Source organism: Neltuma alba, unplaced genomic scaffold (genome assembly GCF_004799145.2).
Source record: "Neltuma alba isolate B1F8T4 unplaced genomic scaffold, ASM479914v2 tig00011245_pilon, whole genome shotgun sequence".
Classification (NCBI taxonomy): domain Eukaryota; kingdom Viridiplantae; phylum Streptophyta; class Magnoliopsida; order Fabales; family Fabaceae; genus Neltuma; species Neltuma alba.
The window spans coordinates 46,070-69,340 of record NW_021635962.1 but is presented as its reverse complement, the minus strand read 5'-3'; the positions used below and the strand labels follow the sequence as shown (position 1 = coordinate 69,340).

The 23,271-nt window shown below is 37.3% G+C and overlaps 5 protein-coding genes across 6 annotated transcripts; 2 read left to right on the top strand and 3 right to left on the bottom strand.

The window, feature by feature from the left end:
- Nucleotides 1-4,004: 4,004 nt before the first annotated feature.
- LOC114762893 (receptor protein kinase TMK1-like) lies at nucleotides 4,005-8,760 on the top strand. Its single transcript, XM_028952491.1, has 3 exons — nucleotides 4,005-4,233; nucleotides 4,337-6,822; nucleotides 7,896-8,760. The coding sequence occupies exons 2-3, from the start codon at nucleotides 4,437-4,439 to the stop codon at nucleotides 8,402-8,404; spliced, it is 2,895 nt and encodes a 964-aa protein (XP_028808324.1). The 5' UTR covers nucleotides 4,005-4,233; nucleotides 4,337-4,436; the 3' UTR covers nucleotides 8,405-8,760.
- A 2,205-nt stretch (nucleotides 8,761-10,965) lies between these two features.
- LOC114762871 (pentatricopeptide repeat-containing protein At1g05750, chloroplastic) lies at nucleotides 10,966-12,609 on the top strand. The gene has a single exon (XM_028952470.1). It carries the CDS (start codon nucleotides 10,979-10,981, stop codon nucleotides 12,500-12,502), a length of 1,524 nt encoding a protein of 507 aa, XP_028808303.1. The 5' UTR covers nucleotides 10,966-10,978; the 3' UTR covers nucleotides 12,503-12,609.
- Nucleotides 12,610-12,703: 94 nt separating this feature from the next.
- On the bottom strand, nucleotides 12,704-14,240 carry LOC114762872 (protein CLAVATA 3). Of its 2 annotated transcripts, XM_028952472.1 has the most exons (4): nucleotides 14,074-14,240; nucleotides 13,659-13,999; nucleotides 13,482-13,549; nucleotides 12,704-13,371 (listed from the first exon to the last, which is right to left on the bottom strand). In XM_028952472.1, the coding sequence occupies exons 2-4, from the start codon at nucleotides 13,735-13,737 to the stop codon at nucleotides 13,204-13,206; spliced, it is 315 nt and encodes a 104-aa protein (XP_028808305.1). In that variant the 5' UTR covers nucleotides 13,738-13,999; nucleotides 14,074-14,240; the 3' UTR covers nucleotides 12,704-13,203. The 2 variants fall into 2 exon arrangements, with proteins under 2 accessions (XP_028808305.1, XP_028808304.1); XM_028952471.1 differs by having other exon boundaries at nucleotides 13,659-14,240.
- Nucleotides 14,241-15,207: 967 nt separating this feature from the next.
- On the bottom strand, nucleotides 15,208-17,361 carry LOC114762908 (apoptosis-inducing factor homolog A-like). The gene is made up of 4 exons (XM_028952513.1): nucleotides 17,261-17,361; nucleotides 16,859-17,118; nucleotides 15,951-16,396; nucleotides 15,208-15,790 (listed from the first exon to the last, which is right to left on the bottom strand). The coding sequence occupies exons 1-4, from the start codon at nucleotides 17,353-17,355 to the stop codon at nucleotides 15,518-15,520; spliced, it is 1,074 nt and encodes a 357-aa protein (XP_028808346.1). The 5' UTR covers nucleotides 17,356-17,361; the 3' UTR covers nucleotides 15,208-15,517.
- A 1,595-nt stretch (nucleotides 17,362-18,956) lies between these two features.
- LOC114762909 (apoptosis-inducing factor homolog A-like) lies at nucleotides 18,957-21,949 on the bottom strand. The gene is made up of 4 exons (XM_028952514.1): nucleotides 21,831-21,949; nucleotides 20,780-21,036; nucleotides 19,851-20,302; nucleotides 18,957-19,208 (listed from the first exon to the last, which is right to left on the bottom strand). Exons 1-4 carry the CDS (start codon nucleotides 21,947-21,949, stop codon nucleotides 18,957-18,959), a joined length of 1,080 nt encoding a protein of 359 aa, XP_028808347.1.
- Between the last annotated feature and the right edge of the window lie 1,322 nt (nucleotides 21,950-23,271).

The window sequence follows — 23,271 nt, the reverse complement described above, 5'->3', positions numbered from 1 at the left end:
TAGTTACGTATTTATTGCTTTTGTATGGCGGAAGGAATCATTTCCCGATCTTTCTTGATGTTACAACTTACGAGCAATTCTGCTCTTCCAGGGGCCCCCAGCAAACTCGCTTTTAAATCCGAAGGCACGTCCACGAGCATCATAATCACATATAAACAGTTACCAAAAAATGAAAAAAGAGCATGATTCTCATACACATATAGTTACATACATATTACTTCCAATTCTAATTATAAAAACTAGTTAACTAATTTGAAAAGATTAAGAAAAGAAATTAAGTTAGTTATTGTAACAAATATGTATTGTCTTTCTTAAAATATCCTTACTAGTCAAGTGTATTGGCTAGAACTATCATTGTTAGAAGGATTACTTTGAAAAAATACATAAATATGAGAGATAAAATGAATTGGGATCTTATATTCAGGACCAAAATAAAAATCAAATAATGTATTATATTAATAACCGGAGGTAGTATATAAAAAGGAAAATTTCATAAAAAAGTCTTAAACTAGATCTGATAATAACATTTTAATAGGTTTGGACAACACTAAACTTATAAATAAAAACATATTTTTGTAAAAAAATTTTATTTAAGATTTAGTAATCCTAAACTTTTTTTGGTGAAATCCTTTCAGTTTACATAAAATCAGGCATGAGGCAACGTAACGCAATGTCGGCGCATATCATGTGGGGGGGAGGGGGGGGGGGGGACTCCGTACTGCATATATGAAATACACAATCACTTAACGGATACAATGATCTCAATAGGCAGGGCAGGATAATGAATCGGTTGCATTTTGTTTATCATTAAGTAACCCATTGCGTGGGTGTATATATTATTTTATATCCTTTTATTAATAAAATTTTAAATGCATACGAAATTTTTTTTAAAAAATGGAACAGGTGTATTTCATTTCATGTGGGGTCTGAATTGGTCTCTCTCTTCTGAGTGAGTGTGACGTGACAAGGGAAAATCAAAATAAATTTCCAGCATAAACTTAACGGGGCTCATGAGCATCGTCGCTTAGCCCAGCACAGAAAGCCCAATTATGTTTGGACCCAATCTTTCATGTCCAAAGCCCATTTAAGTGTTTGTCCGCGATGAGCGCGGGCACCGCATAATGCTTAACTGCTCAATGCCCATTAACTTGGGCGTAAATTTATTTATTTAATTTAAAAATAATGATTACTCCATGTGACAATAATGCCATTATAGGGCTCGTTTGGATTTCCGTCTAGAATGCCAAAAACACATGAGAAAGCATGAAACTGTGGTTTGTGACTTATTGCAGCTCAAAAGACTGTTTGAATTGAGCTTCGTTTCTAACTGACTTATGAAAAAAAGTAACTTTTCTAACTGACTTATCCAACGCAATCTGGATCAACTTTTCCAACTGACTTATGGAAAAATTGTACAAAGCTTACGATCTAATTAGTTATGTGATTCTATTTATTTTAATTAGAGACCAAATAAATTTTAATTTATATTCATGTTTGTTCATTATGTATATTTAATTAATTATCTACAATATATTTTCAAATTTTTCTTCTTAACAAATATTTTTATTTTATAATTTTACAAATAAACTATTTATATTTTATCATAATAATTTTACGTGTTTCTTTAAATTATTATCACATTAAAAATATACAATTTCAAACACTACTCCATATCCTTTTCAGTCATTTTACAGCTAAACTAACTTTTCTATTAATCATCCAAACAACTTTTAATTTTTTCAACTGACTTTTTAAAAGTATCTATCCAAACATAAATTACATTATACTAACTGACTTTTACTCTAACTTCAATTACAAAAGTCAGTTGAATTAGAAGTCAGTTTTACCCAATACCAATCCAAACATATCTATAGTAGTATTTGTTGACGGGTTTGAAGCAGTTCCGCATCCCTTCTTCACATGGCTCGTCCTTTTATGCTGTCCGTACAGATGTGGTTAGTTCGGCTTTTAAGAGGCTCCTCTGATTCCTGTGTTTCTCTTCTTTCGCTGTCCGTCCCCGCTGCCTCTTTCTGCTGCCCACCTCATTTTACTCTCAATAAAATAAATAGCTAAAAATCGGCAGCAACATAACAAGTCTAATATACATGTAATTGACCTCATAGGACAAGGCTTGTCCCTAATTTCGATGGCAGTATTTTTTTTGTAACCATTGTTTTTCGTTGGTTAATGAATGAGGTAGTTACCCACGGTGGCATGGATGTTTATTTTTAGTTTAGTGATATAAAAACTTTTCTATAATAATTGTATAGCCTAATGACGTGAAATTTTTGCATGTGAATAAAAAATTGTAGATACGATGCCCACTTATAATCTTAAATGGTTAGTCTCGGCTTTTCGGATTTTAAAAAAAAAAAAATTGGATGACGTGGTTGAGAAGTCGGGAAGAGTACGTGGAAGGTGATATATGGAGTAGTGCCTCGTCACCGACTTATGTGCTCCACTTTCCCCTGGGCGTGGGCCCCTTTTTTGTGGATGTACTCTTAATTGTATTTCTGTTTCTAACGGAAAGTGAACCCAACGAAATTTAGGCAAAGCAAAGTGGCGTGGTGGCGGTACCGCTATCTTTATCTCTTACAGAACCAATAAGCTGCCAAAATAGAAGATACCTCCCCCGCTTCTTTCTGTTTTATTATCGCATTGATGGGCTCCAAATTCTAACACCTCCGCCACGCGCTTTGTTCTCATTTGAGACTTCACTTCTCGAAATTTTTGTTCCCATATAAATGCGATCCAGTTTTCCTATCTATAACGATGTTTTTATCTAAAACAACAATTTATATTTATATTCACATGCTCTCTTTTCTGTCACGCGCATGATCCGCTTGTTTTGTTAAATACAAACTTTTAATTTAATCGTAAATATAAGATCTTAATTTATTTTATTTTTTATATTTGTCTCTTTTTTCAAATAGTCTTTGTAGTTTGTACATGTTAAAGATTTTATCAAATGATCGTTCTAACTAGTACACATAATTAACAAGGATATTGCAGGAAAGACAACACATATTTATTACAAATATATAACTAACTTAACTAATTTTTTAAATTTTTTTAAATTAGTCAATTAGATCTTATATTAAGGATTGAAGGTAATATGTTTTATGGTATAATGTTAACAAAATTCATAAATGATAGTCGTAATTTATTATTTTCTTAGAAGATATATGTATATATATGGGGTTTATTAAATTAACATGGAAAAATATGAAGGCTGGATTTACTTTCAGACCTTAAAAAGAAATACGTGAACTTTAATTATGGCTTGCTCAACCTTCAAATCTAAGTAAAGATTGCCCCCTTGTATTACAATAAGATGATCGTGTTCTTTTTTTCTTTTTTTTGCCCTTGGGTTGGGGGGAGGTCATGGAGTAAAACAAGTATCATGCTTTTTATTATAAAAGTAATGATACCCATAGAAAAAAAATATTAATTATTATAATTTTAAAGGCAATAAAGCATTCAACTTGACTTGCTTTCGGAGACCCACTACAGGAAATGTGCTCTTCACGCTATTTGACCCTGTCGATTTCATACATCGGAAAATGGCGGGAATTAGTGGGATCATTTAATCGGTTTTTTTTTTTTTTTGTTGGGGTAAGAAACCGACATCCATCTCATGTTTATTTCCCCGATAAGCTAAACCCGCCACCAAAGCTTTTCACGCTAGCCTCATGTAATCTTCAGTGGACCCCACCGCTGCCTCATATCAAGCCTCTAATCTCATTTACTTTGTGTCCGTGTTAAATTATGTATTCTATGGACATTTCCCCCAAATCAAAATCAACAATTTTAATATAAAATGCATACAAGAAAAAGTTACTGCAATGCATTGATTGAATGCCGCCTGAGGGGAAAAAAATTGAGGTCGAGAGCAAGCCGGTGGGCCCACTTCAATTCTTTTATGGAATATGGTAACTCCACTTGTATTTCTTAAAAAGAAAACAAGACCATAAAAAATGAGTACGAGTCTATGACGACGAAACAAAAGCAGAATGAACAGCGAGGGAAGGTTGCAGAAATGAACAAGTGAGAGACAGCAATGGACTCACTGACACTCTCTTTAGGGTTTGCCGCTTCGATTAAAAAACTTGCAAAGTGAAAGCTGAGAGTATAATCTTGTTTCTCTGTCCTCATCTTAACTTTGGAACTTCTGTTGTCCTCAGAATTCTTCTTCATCTCGGTGAAACTTAATTTCTGCATGCTGGCATCTTGGTAAGAGTACAACACGCACACCCATACACCAATGTTCTGTTTCTGGCTTTCCGCTTCTTTCCTTTATCTGGGTTTGATCATTGGTATCCCATGACTACTGTAGAGATAATATATTGATCAATCTGTAATTGGGCTGTGAACTTGCGGGAAAGTTCCTACCTTGGTAATTTGGTTTGTACTTTTCCCTTTTATTGGGAATAGCCATGGGAGTTATCCGTGCGAATTTCTGCATTTTTCTTATTTTTGGCCTGATTGTGGCGGTATACGGTGCCACAGATCCAAATGACCTCAAAATTCTGAATGATTTCAAAAAAGGTTTGGAGAATCCAGAGCTTCTTAAATGGCCGAACAACGGGGATGACCCTTGTGGTCCTCCTTCATGGCCTTACGTGTTCTGTGCTGGTAACAGAGTCGCACAGATTCAGGCCAAATCTCTGGGTCTTAAAGGAACGCTACCTCCATCTTTTAATCAGCTCTCGGAACTTTTCAACTTGGGTCTCCAACACAACAAGCTTAGCGGGATGCTGCCTACTTTTAGTGGATTATCTAAATTGGAATTCGCTTTCTTAAATGACAATCAATTTGATGGAATCCCATCTGATTTTTTTGATGGTCTCAGCAGTATTCGTGATTTAGCTTTGGCAGAAAATCCATTGAATGCGAGCACAGGGTGGTCTCTTCCTGCGAGTTTAGAAAAGTCAACACAATTAACGAATCTTTCTCTTGTGCATTGCAATTTAGTTGGACCAGTACCTGATTTTTTGGGCACATTGCCGTCTCTCTCAAATTTGTTACTTTCATACAACCGATTGTCTGGTAGCATTCCGAACAGTTTTGGTCAGTCTTCTATGCAAGTTTTGTGGTTGAATAACCAAGATGGTGGTGGGATGACTGGTCCAATTGATGTTATTGCTTCAATGACTTCTCTAACGCAGCTTTGGCTTCACGGAAATCAGTTCTCTGGGACAATTCCCAAGAGTATCGGAAATCTGACTTCCTTGACGGATCTCAACCTCAATGGTAATCAACTTGTTGGCTTGATTCCTGAAGGTCTGGCCAATATGGAACTTCAGAATTTGGTGTTAAACAATAACAGGCTCATGGGTCCTATACCAAAGTTTAAGGCTAGAAATGTTTCTTATGATTTCAATTTCTTTTGTCAACAGAAGCCTGGCGTTGAATGTGCCCCCGAGGTTACTGCTCTACTTGATTTTCTCGGTAATCTAAATTACCCTTCAACGCTCGCTTCTCAATGGTCTGGTAATGAACCGTGTACTGGGCCATGGCTGGGATTGAGCTGCAATCCCAAGTCAGAGGTATCGATTATTAACTTTCCCCACCGCAGGCTCAATGGTACCCTGAGCCCCTCCCTTGCTAAGTTACCTTCACTCCATGAGATCAGGCTTGGAGGGAATAATTTAACTGGCCAAGTTCCTAGCAGTTTCACTGAACTGAAATCTTTGCAGCTCTTGGATTTAAGTGATAATAATCTTGAGCCCCCAGTGCCAAATTTTCATGGTGTGAAGCTTGTTCTTGATGGCAATCCTCTTTTTGCCAACCAAACAGGAAAAAGTCCCCATCCTATCAGCAGCCCACTACCACCAAGTTCACAATCTTCACCTCACAACCCATCTCCATCCTCTGAACGCCATCCTTCCTCGAGTCAGAGTTCAAGCTCAAATCCATCAAGGTCAGGACAAGTACAATCACAGCAAGACAAATCTAGAAGATTCAGAACACTAGCAATAGTGGCTGGAGCTGCAATTTTTGCCATTGCAGCTATTCTGGTTATTTTCCTATCCATATATTGCTCAAAGAAGAAGAAGAAGAAAACCTTATTGGATGATTCTAGTTCCATTGTGGTTCATCCTCGAGACCCGTCCAACCCAGATGTGGTTAAAATTGCAGTAGCCGACAACGCTGCTGGAAGCTTATCATCAAAGGCCGGGACAAGTTCTTTGAGAAACATTAGTGGTGAATCTGAAACCTCGCATGTGATTGATGCTGGTAATCTTGTGATCTCTGTTCAAATTTTACGCAAGGTTACCAAAAACTTTTCTCCAGAAAATGAGCTAGGCCATGGTGGGTTTGGGACTGTCTATAAAGGTGAACTGGAAGATGGGACGAAAATAGCAGTGAAGAGAATGGAGAGTGGAGCTATGAGCAGGAAAGCACTGCATGAGTTTCAGGCTGAAATAGCTGTTCTTTCTAAGGTTCGTCACCGACATTTAGTATCTTTGTTGGGATACTCCACTGAAGGCGATGAAAGACTTTTGGTCTATGAATATATGCCTCTGGGTGCTCTAAGCAAGCATCTATTTCAGTGGAAAAGCCTGAAATTGGAGCCTTTGACTTGGTCGCAAAGGCTTGTGATAGCACTAGATGTTGCAAGAGGAATGGAATACCTCCATAGTCTTGCCCGCCAGACCTTCATCCACCGAGACCTCAAGCCTTCTAATATTCTTCTTGATGAAGATTTACGGGCAAAAGTTTCAGATTTTGGCTTAGTGAAACTTGCCCCAGATGGTGAGAAGTCTGTGGTAACTACTCTTGCTGGGACGTTTGGATATCTTGCCCCTGAATATGCAGGTATGGCTACTTTGAACTCGTTTCAACAGAGCCCAAGTTAACTGCCTTTTTTTTTGGGGTTAAGAAAAGGGGCTTAAAGCCCAAAGCAAACAAAAATTACAGCAAAAGACAAAGAAAACTATCTACCCCTCTTATAAACCATTCCTGTACGATCCGCAATATGCAACCAGCGAACCTTTTCTTGAACTTGAGGCCATATCCGAATCTCATCATCAAGAGACATGCCCAAATTAGCTGGGGCATCAGCACATTTATTGCACTCACGTGGGACATGAACCACCCTCACTTGCCAATCCTTTCTGCACCAGTTTCATATTCTCAGCAGCAAGCCAGCAACCGACTCTCCATTCCTCTCTCGCCTTCCAGTTAACTGCCTATTTTACTAGATGATATTCCGTTGTTTTCATCAGAGCACAATTCTGTCTAAACATTTTTCAAAAACATGGTATTACGTCCTGTTCTTAATATAAGAATTAGTTAGGGGTTGGATTTGGTTCTAAATATAAAATCTTGATCCACTTTGTTTCTTATTTTTCTCAAAATATCCTTACCGATTTTGTAAGAGATGTCTACCAAGAAATAATTCTAGTCATCCAATACACATGATTGAATAGGATAGTTAGGGAGACCAATATATATACATTTGTGACAAATAATCAATTTAACTAATTTCATTAATATCTTCAAATTAATTATGTAACTTTTATATTAAGAACCAAAGGTAGGATTTTATTAATAGCATCTTGACACTTCACATGTGGTAAAGTATATTTAATTTGCTTTCGAATTTTTCATATTGAAATTTGACAGATTAGGTAGAAAATAAAGAAAATTCTTACTAATTGGATCATCCTATATTTTATTTCTCAGTGTTATGTTAGCACAAGTTTTTCAACGAATTCTGGACGACAGAAATTTGTATGCTATATGATTCGTATATCCCTGGGGTTAAAATTAGACATCAAGGCTTCCTACCTATTAGATTTAGATATGGCAATATCTCTACACTTCAAATCATTCTGTATTTGCAGTTTAATGCATTTGTACTAACTAAACGTTTCTCTGAGCTGCAGTGATGGGGAAAATCACCACAAAGGTTGATGTGTTCAGCTACGGTGTGGTGTTGATGGAACTTCTGACTGGACTGATGGCTCTTGATGAGAGCCGGCCCGAGGAGAGCCGATACCTAGCTCAGTGGTTTTGGCAGATTAAATCAAACAAAGAAAAGCTCATGGCTGCCATTGATCCTGCTCTTCAGGCAACTGAGGAGACTTGGGAAAGCATCTCCATTATAGCTGAACTTGCTGGACATTGCACTGCTAGGGAACCAAACCACCGACCAGACATGAGTCATGCAGTCAATGTATTGGCTGCATTAGTAGAGAAATGGGTACCAATTGACGATGAATTAGATTGTTTTACCGGCATTGACTTTGGACGACCACTTCCCCAGATGCTGAAGGATTGGAAGGAAGCAGGAAGCAGAGATATTAGCTATGCTAGCCTTGAAGACAGCAAAGGAAGCATACCTGCAAAGCCTGTTGGGTTTGCAGACTCCTTTTCTTCTGCTGATGCTCGGTAACTGGAGTTAACTCCATCGCAACTTGCGGGCATGGTTGCTTTCACCTCAAGTAATCAAATTCGTGTATGTCTGTTCCGGCTGCTATCAGGTGTCGTTTGATTTTCTCATTTTTCTGTTGTTTTTGAGACCTCTGCATGCTAATAAATCAGGTTTTCAAGCTAATCATAGCTTGTATATGTATGTATGGAGTGTAAACCAACACAAGCCCCCCCCCCCCCAAAAAAAAAAAAGAACCGTTTGTTTGAAGATACCAGATCATTGAATTCTGGGATCCAAGTTATAGGGAGGTGATTATTTGTTTTTAAACGTGGATTGAAAACCACTGATGCAAGGGCAAAAAAAATTTTCTTGCGCAAGGTAGTGTGGTACTTTTGCCAGATTTATTTTCCACCAGCATGGATGAATGACATCTGCAGAGATTTCCCAGTTATATCCCTATATGGTAGAGAGGATATGAAATAATTGAGAATACACACACACACACACTCTCTCTCTCTCTCTCTCTCTATATATATATATATATATATAACTGAATTATTGAATGAAATAATTTAACGTTACTGCCTTGAATTACTGCGATGTAGGGAAGACGGGGATTTGAAATTAGAGCAATTCAGAGGCCTGAATGGTGGGAAACAAGGAAACAGGCCACCAGTCATATCAAAACAAACACATGTTTTAGTACATAATCCTATATAGTATCTGTTTGGAAGAACAATTTTTTTTTTTGGGGTACACAAGGGGAGGCTAGCGCCTAAATTACAATATCAGAGTCAAAACGCTGTTTTTCCTTCATCAGATTCCTTTGCAGGTGCGCCGGACAAGAGTCAAAATTTTTCGAACCTTGAAATCCCATTTTGGCGAGTTCACCACCCAACTCATTACTAGCTCTTGGAGCATACTGAATAATTACTTCCCACTGGAATTTAATCATCAGACAGATCCTTCGAAAGACCATGGAGCAGCAGTCATTCTGCCTATTTAACTGAAGTCTATCCGCCAACGCCAAGGCATCAGATAAAAATAAGCTTTCTATAGCTTACCAAAAATATATTTGAAGCCCGTTGGAAAAAGTGGAGTCTGTTTGGGAGAGTTTCTAGGCCATCGCATCTGGGGGCAAAAAATGGATGGAAACGTGTGATTAATGTTAAACTGAAGTACCAATGGTGCTTATAATTATACTTGTCAGGTTATTCTTTCACTATTTTTTTTTTTCACTTTTCTCATTATTCTATCATAATTTAAACAACTTTCTACTCAATCTAAGTTTTACAAAACAACTTCTATAAAATTCAATCCAAACACAATTTACATAATCCAATTTAACTTTTATCTAATCTAACTTTTCTTTCAAAAGTCAAATTATAAATAAGTTACTTTTTCTACTACTAATTCAAATGGACTAATAATGTGGGGTATAAACATTAAAATTCATTTTTTTCAAGAAGCGTTAATTATCATATGTTGGACATTTGTCCATTTCTAAAGACATTATAAGTCTGATGTTTATAGATGATTTACGCTTCCATGCGGTGGGGACAGAGATTGATAGGTTCAAATTTATGAGCGTTTGCCAGTGGGCGGGCAAGTGTTTGGTGGAATAATAACAGCACACGGTCATATAGTGAAGCATAGCATAATATCGTTGAGGTTTTTTCGAAAAGACAATACAATAATATAGAGATAATGGGAAAGATTCTTGGAAAAATAACAAATAAAGACTCTTGAATTATCAAAATTACACAGAAGTCACCTGAACTCATTAAATTACGATGAAAGACTTAGTCTCATGTTGCAAATATAAAATCTTGGTGAAATGTTTAAAATGCATCTCGCCAAGTTGTGATTTGATCTACTGAAATTGTCATTCGTTAAAGTAAACTTGTTATTTTTCATAATTAACTTGTCATTTAGCATATGTTCAACCAAGTTATGATTTGATCTACTCAAGTTGTCATTCACTAAAGTGAATTAATTTGTCATTTGGTTGAAGGGCATTTTAGATATTTCATAAAGATTTTATATTTGCAATATGAAATTGGGTTCCTCATGATAATTTTACTTATTCAGGTAACTTCTTAGTGATTTTAGTAATTTAGAGGTCTTATTTGTGATTTTCCCAAGATTCTTTCCCCTTTCAGAAACAGATCCCCTAAATTCAGGAGGTATGCTTGTGGGGGAGAAGTTTGGACTGAATCAAACGCTGTTTATTTTCTCCGGTGGAAAAGAGAAAGAAAGCTTTCGTATAATAATTTCCGCGTTGTAAATAAATGAAAAATTAAGGAAAAAAATCAACAATTATAGAATTATAGTTTATAAAATTGGTAATTAAAAACTTAAGATTTAAAAAGTTAAAAATTAAATACTTATGCATTATCGAAAATATTGAATTATACCTTGAAGAAGCTTCATTAACCTTAAGTTGTTAAATACAGAACTTTTAATTTCACAATTTTAAAAAATAATTATGGAAAATTATAGCAAGAAAATAAAATTATAAATTTTGACGAAAAAGGTATAATTTTTTCATTCCGCGATGCCGCACTGCTGGAGGGAGGAAATTGTGCTGCCGCGATGGTTTATGCGGCGGCAATAGCTGCTGCAGTACCTGCAATTCCTGCTCCAAGTGAAGTTCAATCCACTCGCCGGAACACCAAACAACACCTCTCTCTCACTCACTCCAACAAATTCACCGATCCCACCGTTGTATGGACCTCATCTATATCCCTCCGTTGTCGGAATGGAGAATTACGTGAAGCCGCTTCCGAGTTTGCTCGAATGAGAGAAGCTGATGTGGAACCCAATCACATCACTTTTATCACTCTTCTTTCTGCTTGCGCTGACCATCCCTCCGATAGCATATCCTTAGGAGCTTCAATTCATGCCTATGCCCGGAAGCTGGGCTTGGATATGAACGATGTTATGGTGGGAACTGCGTTAATCGATATGTACGCTAAATGTGGTCTTGTAGATTTAGCTAGACTGGTATTTGATCAATTGGGTGGCAAAAATATCGTGTCTTGGAACACGATGATTGATGGGTGTATGCGGAATGGTGAAATTGAGGATGCAATCGAGCTGTTTGATAAAATGCCTGCTAAGAATGCCATTTCTTGGACGGCTTTAATTGGTGGCTTTGTTAAGAGAGATTATCACGAGGAAGCACTGGAATGCTTCCGAGAAATGCAGCTCGCTGGTGTGGCACCGGATTATGTGACCATTATTGCTGTCCTCGCTGCATGTGCCAACCTGGGCATACTTAGTCTAGGTTTATGGGTTAATAAATTTGTGATGAAAGAAAATCTCAGGGGCAACGTTAGAGTCTGCAACTCGTTAATTGACATGTATTCTCGATGTGGATGCATAGAATTTGCTCGTCAAGTATTTGAGCAAATGCCCCAACGAACGTTGGTTTCATGGAACTCCATAATTGTAGGATTTGCTGCTAATGGGCTTGCAGATGAGAGTCTAAATTTCTTCTATTCAATGCAGAGGAAAGGATTCAAGCCAGATGGAGTTAGCTACACTGGAGCTCTTACAGCATGCAGCCATGCCGGGTTAATCGGCAAGGGACTCCAAATCTTCGATCACATGAAAAGAGTTCATCGAATTACCCCGACAATTGAGCATTATGGTTGCATAGTGGATCTCTATAGTCGAGCGGGGAGGTTGGAAGAGGCATTAGAGGTGATAAAGAAAATGCCCATGAAGCCAAATGAAGTGGTACTAGGGTCATTGCTTGCTGCTTGCAGGACTCAAGGGAACGTTCACTTGGCTGAAAAAGTGATGAATTATCTGGTTGAACTGGACCCCGGTGGGGATTCCAATTATGTGCTTCTTGCGAACATATATGCTGCAGTAGGAAAGTGGGATGGGGCAAGTAAAGTTAGAAGGACTATGAAGGCTCGTGGAATACAAAAGAAACCAGGTTTTAGCTCCATTGAGATTGATTCGAGCATTCACAAATTTGTGGCAGGTGATAAATCTCATGAGGAGGTGGACTCTATTTTGCCAGTCTTAGAACTTTTATCCTTCGAATTGAAACAACGTGGATATATTTCCGAATTCACCACAAAAGAATCTTATGAAGATGACTGATTCTTTTACCTCACTCGTTTGCTGTGTCAAGAATATTGTACAGATGAGATCTTTTATACAAGTTTGTCGATTTAATAATATATCCAAAACAACTACAATTCTTCCCATGTCGTAGTTATGCGAGGTTGATTTCCACTTTAACCCCTTTTCGAGTTTCATAGTTTTGGCTTAAAATATGGGTCACTGGGTTAGAATAGGATAATAGTTCCCTTGTGTCATTCCCTGCTAGCATCTGCGTCATTGCTGTCACATCTTTGCAATAGAAGCTCAGGGTTTGTTATTGCATAGAGGAATCTTATCTTTTCTCTGCAGGCATTACGTATATTTTAAGAGTATTCCAGCGAAAGTAGCCAAAATCCAATGTCAATGCATAGTTTACGAGATTCTATTTCTGTCCAATCCATGAATGGACAGAAGGCGGAAATTGTGACATCTTGCAATGTGATCCTGCCTCTAGTTTCAAACTACCCGAGCACAAACGTCAAACACAACTTGTTGTTTCCAATAAGAAATTAACTGGATTTACTTGATCAACAGGAAGGAGGGACAAAACTATACATGATCTCTCATATTTAACTAGCTAACCAAGACGGGGACATTTTCTGACCAACGAAAAAAGACGGGGACATTTTAAAATATCAGCCAACCAAAAACGAAAAAACACACAGACAGAGCCCCAGAGAACAGTTCCTTCAGTAAATTTAAGGGGTTTTAGGCTTATTGGGGCTTCCACCGTTATGATGCAGTGGGTCTGGACCCGAAGGAACCTTCCTTAACTCCGGAGTCGCAGAATCCTTAACAGACTTGCTGCTCGATGATCCTCCATAGCCAGGCAAAGTTGTCTTCTTTACCCTCAAGGCAGCCAGCACCTGCAGAACAAGAAGATGTATTCTATAATGTCTCAACTCACAAACAAAATGAAGACTCTTTGCTTTCCTAGTTGTATTTTAATGATATGCTGCACAGTAAAAGCAGAGACCTTCCTGTTTCCAGCCTCCTTGAATCCCGTTGCATTAACACCAAAGCAGCCATGCACAGAACTGCAATCTACCAGTATATATGCTAACGTTAGATCAGTATGATGAATTCTGGAAACGAGGTTTTACCACGTGTTTTGTCAAGATGGTAAGAAAAGGAAGAGAGTGAGATGACCTACCAGGAGAAGGCTCCCTCATCAGGAGCAGGCACAGAACAATCAGTAATATGATACAAGCAAAGATGGATTTTGACGCCATAGCAGAGAGTACTAGTCGCAGATGAAAAGCAGAGGGAACCGAGGTTCACATGCAGTGTTTGTTGTGTGGATTGTAGAGAATAATGCTCAAATTTATAGAGGCGTGGTTAGAAAAGGATGAATTTTCAAATGATGGCTCATGCAGCCATTTTGTGAAGAAATGATTAAAGAAACACACCAACGAACAGACTATCGCAGACAATAAAAATACCAAGTGACAGCGCCGTCCTATGTGGCTGTCTTGTCGAGCCCCCCCAAGTCACCTGAAACTTGCCGATTCAAATCTCAGTCTTATTTACATGATGTCATAGTTCGATTCGAACGTCAAATAGCAAACCTTGCCATCATATGTTTTCCCCTCTTCTGGGTATCTGCTATATCAAATCTGATTCTCTCAGTTGCAAAGTCTTTTCTTTATCTTACATTACTGCCTGGACTTGCAGGTTAAAGGGAACAACAGAAGTAGTCATGTGTTGTTGAGGCTCATAATGAAAAATGAACGGGGTCGCCATGGAATATTTTTCTTTTTTGGTTGAGAAGATACAGATGCAGAAAGGGATGACAAGTTTGAAAGTGACTGATTAGATGTGGTTCTGGGCATCTTTGCTCTGAGTAAGATTTTAAAAAGGAAGCTAAAGCCCAAACATAGAGCCTCCACATGCTCTGAGCAAGATTTTTACTCAAATGGCTGGAGATGCTTCCGCAGTTAGGAGACTTTTTTGAGATTTAACGTCATCCTCTACTTTCGCCTGGCTCGACAGTATCCTTGGCTTATGGGATAATTTGATTCTAGGACTCTAGTACAGCATCTCACATAATTGCAAAAGCAAAATACAATTGCTCATCATTTCTTTCCAGATAATATAGTTCCATCTGGTGTACGCGAGTATATTGATCTTTTCCAGGCCTCAAAAATATAATAAATATTTTATCATAAAAATAGCAATAACGATACTCATTTTTGTTTAAAATATAAGCTAAATTTTATTAAAAAGACTTGTTTTTTTATAAGATAATATTTATTTTTGTTTAAACATTTAATGAGTTTTTTTTCAATTTTATCTTTATATATTTTCTTTCTTCTTTGATTTATTTATTGTATATTCTCTTCGTTAATAAGAATATATCTGGGAAAAAATTACGTATATATTTATTGTTTAAAATAATTTTAATTAGTTTCTTTATAAATAAAATTTAATCTATATTTTGAACGAGATGTAGTATATATTACCTTGATCGTATTGTTCACAATATAAATTTTGCGACTTCGGTGAATTTTATTTTATATGGATGGATGTTTTTTCCATATACAAATTTTCTCTCTCTTTTTTATATATAGATTGGATAAGGTAAGGAGATTTTCACACTGAGCACCAAAATGAAATTTAAGAAGAACCAAAATGTAGACGTTTCCTATTTATTTTAAAAATAAAACTTAGTTAATTAGAAATATTAGGTAAAAATTAATACTAAATAAAACGTACAATATTATAAAATATGTCGAACATCTTTGCAGTAAATAGCCGAGTAAAACTCACAAGCCTCAGTATAAGTCTACCTCTCTCATGGTAACTTTTTTTTTTTTTTTTTGAACCAGCACTCTCATGGTAAATTTAAAACAGAGGGGGAAAAAAGATCACTACCGACACCAAAGACAAGCATAGGGACATCACAGAAACATCCTTATTCCCTAAATAGAACCTGAAATTGCCGACAAACAATCAACCTGCGAGATGTTAATAATTGTGCTGTAAACGAGCCCCTTAAAATGTAATCTTAAATTAAGTCTGCTTAACATTTGGTTGGAGTCCCAAGTCTTTTCTTGTTTTGGCTACGAACAAATCCCCAGACTTGATCATGCCAGGAAACCTTCCAAGCACTGTCATGAATGGGAATTGCGCCACCCCTTGTCTCCTTCCAAGTGAAACTATGGCCACTGCTGGTTGTGCCTTGTAACTTGCCAATTTGCGTTCTTTTCCTCCATCTATTAGCAGCCTCAGGTTCTTGGCCACCACTTGAGCCTGACCTTGAGCATACACCCCTTGTTTTATTTCCTGTCGTCGTACAGATTTTCATTGAACATTCTTGCAATAAACATCAGAACTACAAAAAAATCAATTGTGTGTGTGTGTGTGTTTGATCTGATAGATGCTAAGTGGTTATGGCTATTATAAAGAAGAACCTTATATAAAGGTGATGATGGTTAGAACTTACAGGAACATCTGTAATGTCTCCAATGGCAAAAATGTTGGTTCTGCCCTTGACTCTCAGAGATTCATCAACTTTGATCGTTCCATCGACATTCAAGTCATTTTTTATCAGAGTTTCTCTGAGCCATGCAGAGCTGAGAGGTTTGCCTGTACATAGAAAATGGCAATCGGCTTCAATGGTGTCTCCTAGGGAAGTACGATATGTTGTGTCCTCAACAGAGTTTAAGTTCACTGATTGCTCCAGTTTCACCTCCACTTTTCTTGACTTCAACCACTTCATCGTCTTCCTCGAAGCCTTGGTCCCAATAAATTCCAGCAGCCTTGGTCCTTTGTGTACCAGAGTCACCTTCTTCTCCGGAAAATCAACAGCAATCTCTCCCGCCAGCTCAACCCCAGTAGGACCTCCTCCAATTATCAGTACGGAACGCGCAGATTTAATCTTTAGATTTTCTGTAGATATTGTCAAATAGAAGTTTATTACATGGTCAAAGTCAAACGTTAGACAAATACTGAACAACATAAACCGTAACCTTCAAACAAAGTTGAATGTAGTAGTCATGTACAATGAGTTTATAACCATTAGAATTAGTCTGGATAAGTTGGGCCAAGTACCAATTTGGATACCCTTCAAAATTAATCTTGAAGTTTAAACACAGTAAAACAAAAATATTCTCATCTTATTTAAAACATGCCAAATGAGATAATGTCATTCCTATCTCAGTCCTATTCCTTTGCTTAGTTTATAGTTTATAATCCATCCCACCATACAAAACATGGCATAGGAGAGAACTTCTGTTTTTTTCGACAACAATTATGTTAGGTGTTTCTATTCAACTAATTATATATGTATGTATGTATATAAAATCTTGTTCACAGGAGGAGTGAATTTGGGAGAACAATGAAAAAAGTGACCTGCTTTGTATTGGTTGAGCCTCTGAGCCCTAGTAACGGGGAGAGCTGGTTGGGTGTGACCAGTGGCAATAACAAGATAGTCATAAGCAATGTGACGGCCATCAGAAGTAATGACTTGAGTTTCTGTGAAGTTGACAGCACTGGATATCACAAGGCTTCCTTTTGTGAAGTAATCTCTATGGTTGATCACTATCCTCTCCGCAAAGGATTCCTCCACCATTCCCCTCAAGCTTGCCCACGGAATCTCAAAATATTCCTTCCTGTCAAATACATATATAAGCATTTAAATTTCACACACAATTTAAACTAGATCACTGCATGCAATATATATATATGTGTGTGTGTGTGTAACACGGTACTTGTTTAGAGAACAAAAAATAGGACTAAAAAAGGAGAGGTTACGGATCAATAAGGGTAACGTTGGCATGATGTTGAAGGGTTTTAGCGAGGGTGGCACCAGCAACGCCACCACCTACGATCACCACGTTCTTCACCATTCTCACTTGTTTTGCTTTCTTTTTGCTTATTATTGCTGTGTTTGCAGAAAGGAAAGCAAATATGGCAACATATATATAGAGAGGGAAATTATGTAGAATTTGAAATATAGAAACAAAGTCAGCTAATTCATTCCCAGGATAGCCTACAGTAAACCCAAATTTTCTAACTCGGATATATTATTTTTTGTTACTTGTTTATCAGGTTGTGATATATGCAGCTTCATTCAACATTCATACAGGTTCAAGCTTAGCTGCCGCCACGGGTCACCTCTTACTTGCTAGATTACTAGCCAGAGTCAAGGATATCCACGTCATGACAACTTAAAATTATTCATAAATAAAAAATAATGTAATTTTATATTATGCAAGATTTTTTATATCAACCCCGCGTACAGTTTAGGAGGAATAATTCAAAGCAGGCGGCGAAAAAAAAATTGTATCATATGTAATGAAAAAGGGATAATGTTTTGCTTTCTTATGAAGAAAAATTTTACCGGAAACCCTATTTTATTTATTTATGAAGAATCGTATCTGTTTTTTAAGGGTCAATCACATTTGGTGATGTCATGGAGCTGGCCGCGACGACCCTGTCTCCCGCCCGAACTACAGTTGGTATCATTTTCTCATTAGACTGTAAACCCTACAAGGCTACAAAAGCAAAGGTTAAAAAAAGCCTATTTAATTTGTTTAGTCGTCCTCTTGCGCGCGTATAATGATTTATATTGATTTTATTCTTTTTTTAAAAAAATTTAATGGTTTAATTATTCTTCTAGAATTTAGAATATGCTGGTTTATTTTCTCCGTTTGTTGTGTTTGACTATCTGGAAAAGAGACTTTTCCCCTCCCTCATCTTCCGGAGGCTTTAGTCAAGGATGCTTATCCTGTTGTCTTTTTCTTCCCTTATTTTTCTGCTGAATTTTATTTTCTCTTATCTTCTGCATTGCATATAATATTGGAAAAATTACAATCAGATTCCAAATAACAATTTAATTATCCTAAATTTCATTAATAATTGAAGAGTATGTAGTAATAAGCTTTATAAGAAAGAATGACAATAAATTTACATTGATTACTTGTTATTGAGATTTTTTTATAATTAAATTTTTTTTTAGAACCTCATAATAACTCTCTTTATAATATTTCAAAGAGGGGTTGCTTTATTCTTAAAAAGAGTCCATTAACTGCTTGCAATAGTTTGGGCATAAACAAATCAAATGCAACCTAATTGCTTGCTTGGTTACTTCCATGTGTGAACTGTCTAGTTTTAAACTATTCTTTTTAGGCTGCGTGCAATATAAATCAAATAAATTTTAATGCTTTCCATAAAAACAAATTAGAGATATTCAAACGACGGACGCTTTATTATTTGCCAAGAAAAAATGGTAGTGAGTATACAAGAAAATAATAGAACCAAGGCATAGTTGTTTAGATGTTTCCCATCAGAAACTATGACTCTTTCAAAAACGAACCAGATGGAAAACGTCTAAACACTACTAGACCTTTCATTCTTTTGTGTAAACAATTAACGCAGGCATGCATGCTGGTTAACTGCCAAAAAAGAAGAGTAAAATAATTTTGTAGACGCACCAACCTTCACTATCCTAAACACCCATTTGCTTTCTTGTTCTGCCCACAAACAAATCTCCTGACTTGATCAACCCAGGAATTCTGCCAATGATAGTGAGGCATGGCAGTTGTGCCACGGCATCTTTCCGGCCAAGTGAAACCATAGCGAATGCGGGTTGTGGACTGTACTTCCCCAACCTATGTTCTTTTCCTCCTTCAATCATCAGTCTCAAGTTCTTTGCAACAACAGCAGCCTGCTTTTGTGCACAAAACCCTTGTTTGATTTCCTGTTGTCATAGATTTCCGTTAGAAAACCTCCTATTCTTTTGTTTGCAAAAAGATTTCACATGCGAGAAGAGACGCATGCAATTCACGGCCTAAGTAAAACAACCACACAGGTTTGTTGGAGATCATGCACATACTTCCTTTCTTAACAGGAAAAAAGAACTCACGTGTTCTACCAAAATCTTCTTCTCAAGTTGATAACTTACAGGATTCCTTGGGTATCTAGGCATAAGAATTATGGACAGAATGAAGAAAAAATTATGGAAAAAAATATATATATGAACTGGCACAGGCAGTGAAGACTCCAGCCAACTGCCAAGGCACAAGAAGGGGCTAGAATCCAGTGATTTGATGTAATTCTGGCTTCATGATTTTGTTGGGACATCATTTACAAAGCCATATTACTGAGGCCCAGAGATGGCAAGAACTTTCAACTCCACAGAATCCAGGTAATATTGATGCATGATATATTAGCCGAGCTCAAAGCCCAAACCAACCGACATGCTGTACGGGGGTACTTCACAGAATGTTTGGCAAACAATGAGGAGATTGAGTTACTTACTGACTTTCTTATAAATGGGTGTGATTATGCATAAAACTATAATACCAAGAAAATATGAAAAACTTGGTTACGGAAAGCTTACAGGAACATCTGTAATGTCTCCAATTGCAAAAATATTGTGCCAGCGTTTGACTCTCAAATGCTCATCTACCATAAGCCTTCCAAGAACATCCAGGTCATCCTTTAACTCTGTTTTCTCAAGCCAAGCAGAACCACCCTGTTTCGCAGTGCATAAAAAATGACAATCTGCCACAATGGTTTCTCCAAGTGAAGTTCGGTATATTTTGTCGCCATCTGCTACTTCGTCTACATTTACTGTCTGCTCTAACCTCACCTCAACTTTCTTAGACTTCAACCATTTTAGGGTCTTTTCACCGGCTTTTGGCCCGATGAAGTCCAGGAGCCTTGGTCCTTTGTGCACTAGAGTAACTTTTTTATCGGGAAAATCAACAGCAATCTCCCCAGCAAGTTCAACACCAGTTGGACCTCCGCCAATAATCAGAATGGACTGAGCTGATTTTATCTTCTCATTATCTGCCAATGTAAAGAAACTTCATAACTCAAGCGCACCATATGTTAATATTTACACTGTTGAACCTATTCTATAAAAGCATTCGCACCACCACATGAAGAGATAGGCAATATAGTTAGCAAGCCAAAATAGTTAGCTAAGTACTTGGAATTCAATCAGTCACCTCATGAATTCTAATATCTTTTTCAATGGTTGAATGAGAGCTTCATGGTCCAACTCTCGGGCACACTAAAAAATAAAAACTAGAGAATGCTACGAGGGCCTTGCGGCCCGATTGTCATGAGGCTAGTTAAATCACACCGCAATGTCCTATTTTCCTCGCGGTAACTACAATGCCAAAAGTTATGAAACAGAGTCATCATTTTAGAGGTAGCATTAGATTATTTTTGTGCGCATTTTAAAGCAGTTCGCATTCCAATTTTTCCCCTTTGTCGGTCTCCTTTTTCCCATTCCACGTAAAGATTTACATTTAACATTACCTGCATTATATTGATGAAGTCTCTCAGTCCTACTTGTGGGGAACTTCTCCGCATGGCCGGTGGCAATGACTAGATAGTCGTAGCCAACATGTTGGCCATCTGCAGTCAAGACTTCAGTTTCAGTTATATCGATGGCACTTGATACAATAATGTGGCCACTGGGGAGGTAAGCTCTGTGGTTGATAGTCGTTCTCTCTGCAAATGATGGCTCAACCTTTGCCCTCAAGCTTCCCCATGGCATCTCAAAATACTCCTTCCTGAAATTAAAATGCTCTCAGTCAACCTAAAGATAATGACAAGCACAAATAAAGAAAGTCCATTCATACATCCCTTTAAATGATCAGCAGAATGTAAAAACGTTCCAAAACACACCATTTGACAACAGGGTTGAATCTTGAAATGGTGGGAAGTTGGACAAAAGGATGAAGATTCTGATTATACATTTGACGTGACAATATGAGACCGAAGGAAGTTCAGTGTTCATGCATAATGGGAGGGAAAATCCAAAACACGCTTATTAAACATCAATGCTGAATGTGAAAAAGTGGGAAATAAGGCCAACGGGTGAAAATGAACTGATTATGAATGTTAAGAAACTTCGAGTGGAGAATATGAGATTCAACTTTTAAAGTCAAACGCACAATGCCCAAGGCGCACAAATGTGGTAATACCGTAGTCGAATCAATGATGAGGATGGAGCCAACGAGCACAGAATCTAATACTATAATAACGTGTAGAAAACATTGGAAACTTGTGCTCTTTTTGACCCTACCTACTTTCCCATTGAAGGCTTGAAATAAAACTGCCTCGCCCTGTTAATAAATAATACCAACACTGTGACCTCTAGCTTTCATAATTTATTTTTTCATCAAACTCTAGTGGTTTTCTCCCACCCCGTTCCGACCCATCGGTCCAACTACTTTAAAAAAAATGTAGCATCTCGATCAAGATCTTGATGGGGGGAAAAAAACGAGCAAGTTGTTCGTTTCAGTTCGGGGCCCTACATAAAATCTTTCGAGTGGCACAGGCAACACATAAATGAAAAACTTACGGATCAATGAGTGTGACATGGGCATGAGACTGGAGATATTTGGCGATGAGGGAACCAGCAACTCCACCTCCTATGACTACCACTCTCTTTCCTTTCACTGGGGATTCATGCTTCTCCATCTGGGTGCGTCGGAATTGTAATATAGATTTCTGGCAATTTGTATCGTCACAGAATCAGATAAGCGACGCGTTTAGATAGTCTTTCCTGTCCGTCACCGCATCACTACAATTGGATTCACGGAGGCACCAACTTTGGTGCTCTCCGCTCTCCAAAACTGAAAGAGAGTCTCCGACTTCTCTTTCCGTTTTCTGTGAATCAAGGTTTTTTTTTTTTCATTTGTTCGAAAAAATATCACACATTCATCCAAGGACAATGGTTTTTAACTAAAAAATTTGTGGACGTACGCATTACTAGTTTGCATTATGAAATCATAAGGATGAAATTTGCTTGTCTAAATCTATATATGGATTGATAAGTTGATGGTGACATCCATTACTATTCTTGTTTTTGGATAGCAAGATAGTTTCAATATCTGATCATTTTAAGCTGTTGACAATTCTGTATTTTTTAACGAACCATCCTTATACAGTAAAAGTTTGATTAAGCTCGACAAACATGGTTTCTATTGTTATCTATTTATTGTCTCTACGTGGTTTTGTCATCCCTTTTATTCCAAAATACTGAAATTACGATGGATTTGATTTTATATCTCTTTGTGCTTCTGCATGTTTCGCGGGGGCGGGATTAATCAGCATAGCAGAAAATTGTTACCATCCGATGTTTGAGCCGCGTGATAACCAATTATGGGCTCACTGTTCAGAAAATGACAAATGTGAGCTTCAGAGGAGTTATTTGTTGTGGGCCGAGCCCTTAACCCAAATTGTTTTTGGGGTTGACCTATTTCAGCACAGCCTTAAAAAATTGCGTTTTTGGTAAAAGTCTTAAAGAATGTATTTTATGTTTTTATCAGATTTTTTTTAATTAATCTCGATATAAAATATGACAGTCACTATTTCTGAAGTCATAGAAGGTACGGCTTGGTTTTTTTTTTTTTTAATTTCATGCAAATGTACTAAGTTTGCTCCAATTCATATTTGATCTTAAGCAGGAAAAGGGTTCCACGTTGAATTATTTTAACAATTCATATTTGGTTTTAACCGCAACAATTTTTTTTTTACCAGACCGCAGCAATTATTTATCATATCAAAATATGAGATCGATATATTTAATTATGTAATGCCAGCAAGTGCACGTTTTGAGAGAGTACTTAATTGTTTGACCACTGGATTAATCCAAATGATGCCAGCCACAGTTGTTTTGAGGTCAATATATTTAACCCTTACAAATATTTGTATAAATCTAAGGATTATAAACGACAAGGGGTTCGCAGTCTTTCAACGACAAGCAAGACTTGTGAAACAAAATGGGGGGGGGGGGGAGA

Excerpts from the sequence above, each read along its gene's own strand:
- LOC114762909 (XM_028952514.1), bottom strand. The coding sequence starts at position 21,949 with ATGGAGAAGCATGAATCCCCAGTGAAAGGAAAGAGAGTGGTAGTCATA. Across the intron at positions 20,303-20,779 it reads ACTTCATCAATATAATGCAG|ATAATGAGAAGATAAAATCA; the intron begins GTAATGTTAAAT and ends TTACATTGGCAG. Across the intron at positions 19,209-19,850 it reads GAGACATTACAGATGTTCCT|GAAATCAAACAAGGGTTTTG; the intron begins GTAAGCTTTCCG and ends CTATGACAACAG.
- LOC114762871 (XM_028952470.1), top strand. The coding sequence starts at position 10,979 with ATGGTTTATGCGGCGGCAATAGCTGCTGCAGTACCTGCAATTCCTGCT.
- LOC114762893 (XM_028952491.1), top strand. The coding sequence starts at position 4,437 with ATGGGAGTTATCCGTGCGAATTTCTGCATTTTTCTTATTTTTGGCCTG. Across the intron at positions 6,823-7,895 it reads TCTTGCCCCTGAATATGCAG|TGATGGGGAAAATCACCACA; the intron begins GTATGGCTACTT and ends TCTGAGCTGCAG.
- LOC114762872 (XM_028952471.1), bottom strand. The coding sequence starts at position 13,737 with ATGGCGTCAAAATCCATCTTTGCTTGTATCATATTACTGATTGTTCTG. Across the intron at positions 13,550-13,658 it reads GATGAGGGAGCCTTCTCCTG|ATTGCAGTTCTGTGCATGGC; the intron begins GTAGGTCATCTC and ends ATATACTGGTAG. Across the intron at positions 13,372-13,481 it reads AGGAGGCTGGAAACAGGAAG|GTGCTGGCTGCCTTGAGGGT; the intron begins GTCTCTGCTTTT and ends CTTGTTCTGCAG.
- LOC114762908 (XM_028952513.1), bottom strand. The coding sequence starts at position 17,355 with ATGGTGAAGAACGTGGTGATCGTAGGTGGTGGCGTTGCTGGTGCCACC. Across the intron at positions 17,119-17,260 it reads AACGTTACCCTTATTGATCC|GAAGGAATATTTTGAGATTC; the intron begins GTAACCTCTCCT and ends TGTATTTGACAG. Across the intron at positions 16,397-16,858 it reads GCTCAACCAATACAAAGCAG|AAAATCTAAAGATTAAATCT; the intron begins GTCACTTTTTTC and ends CAATATCTACAG.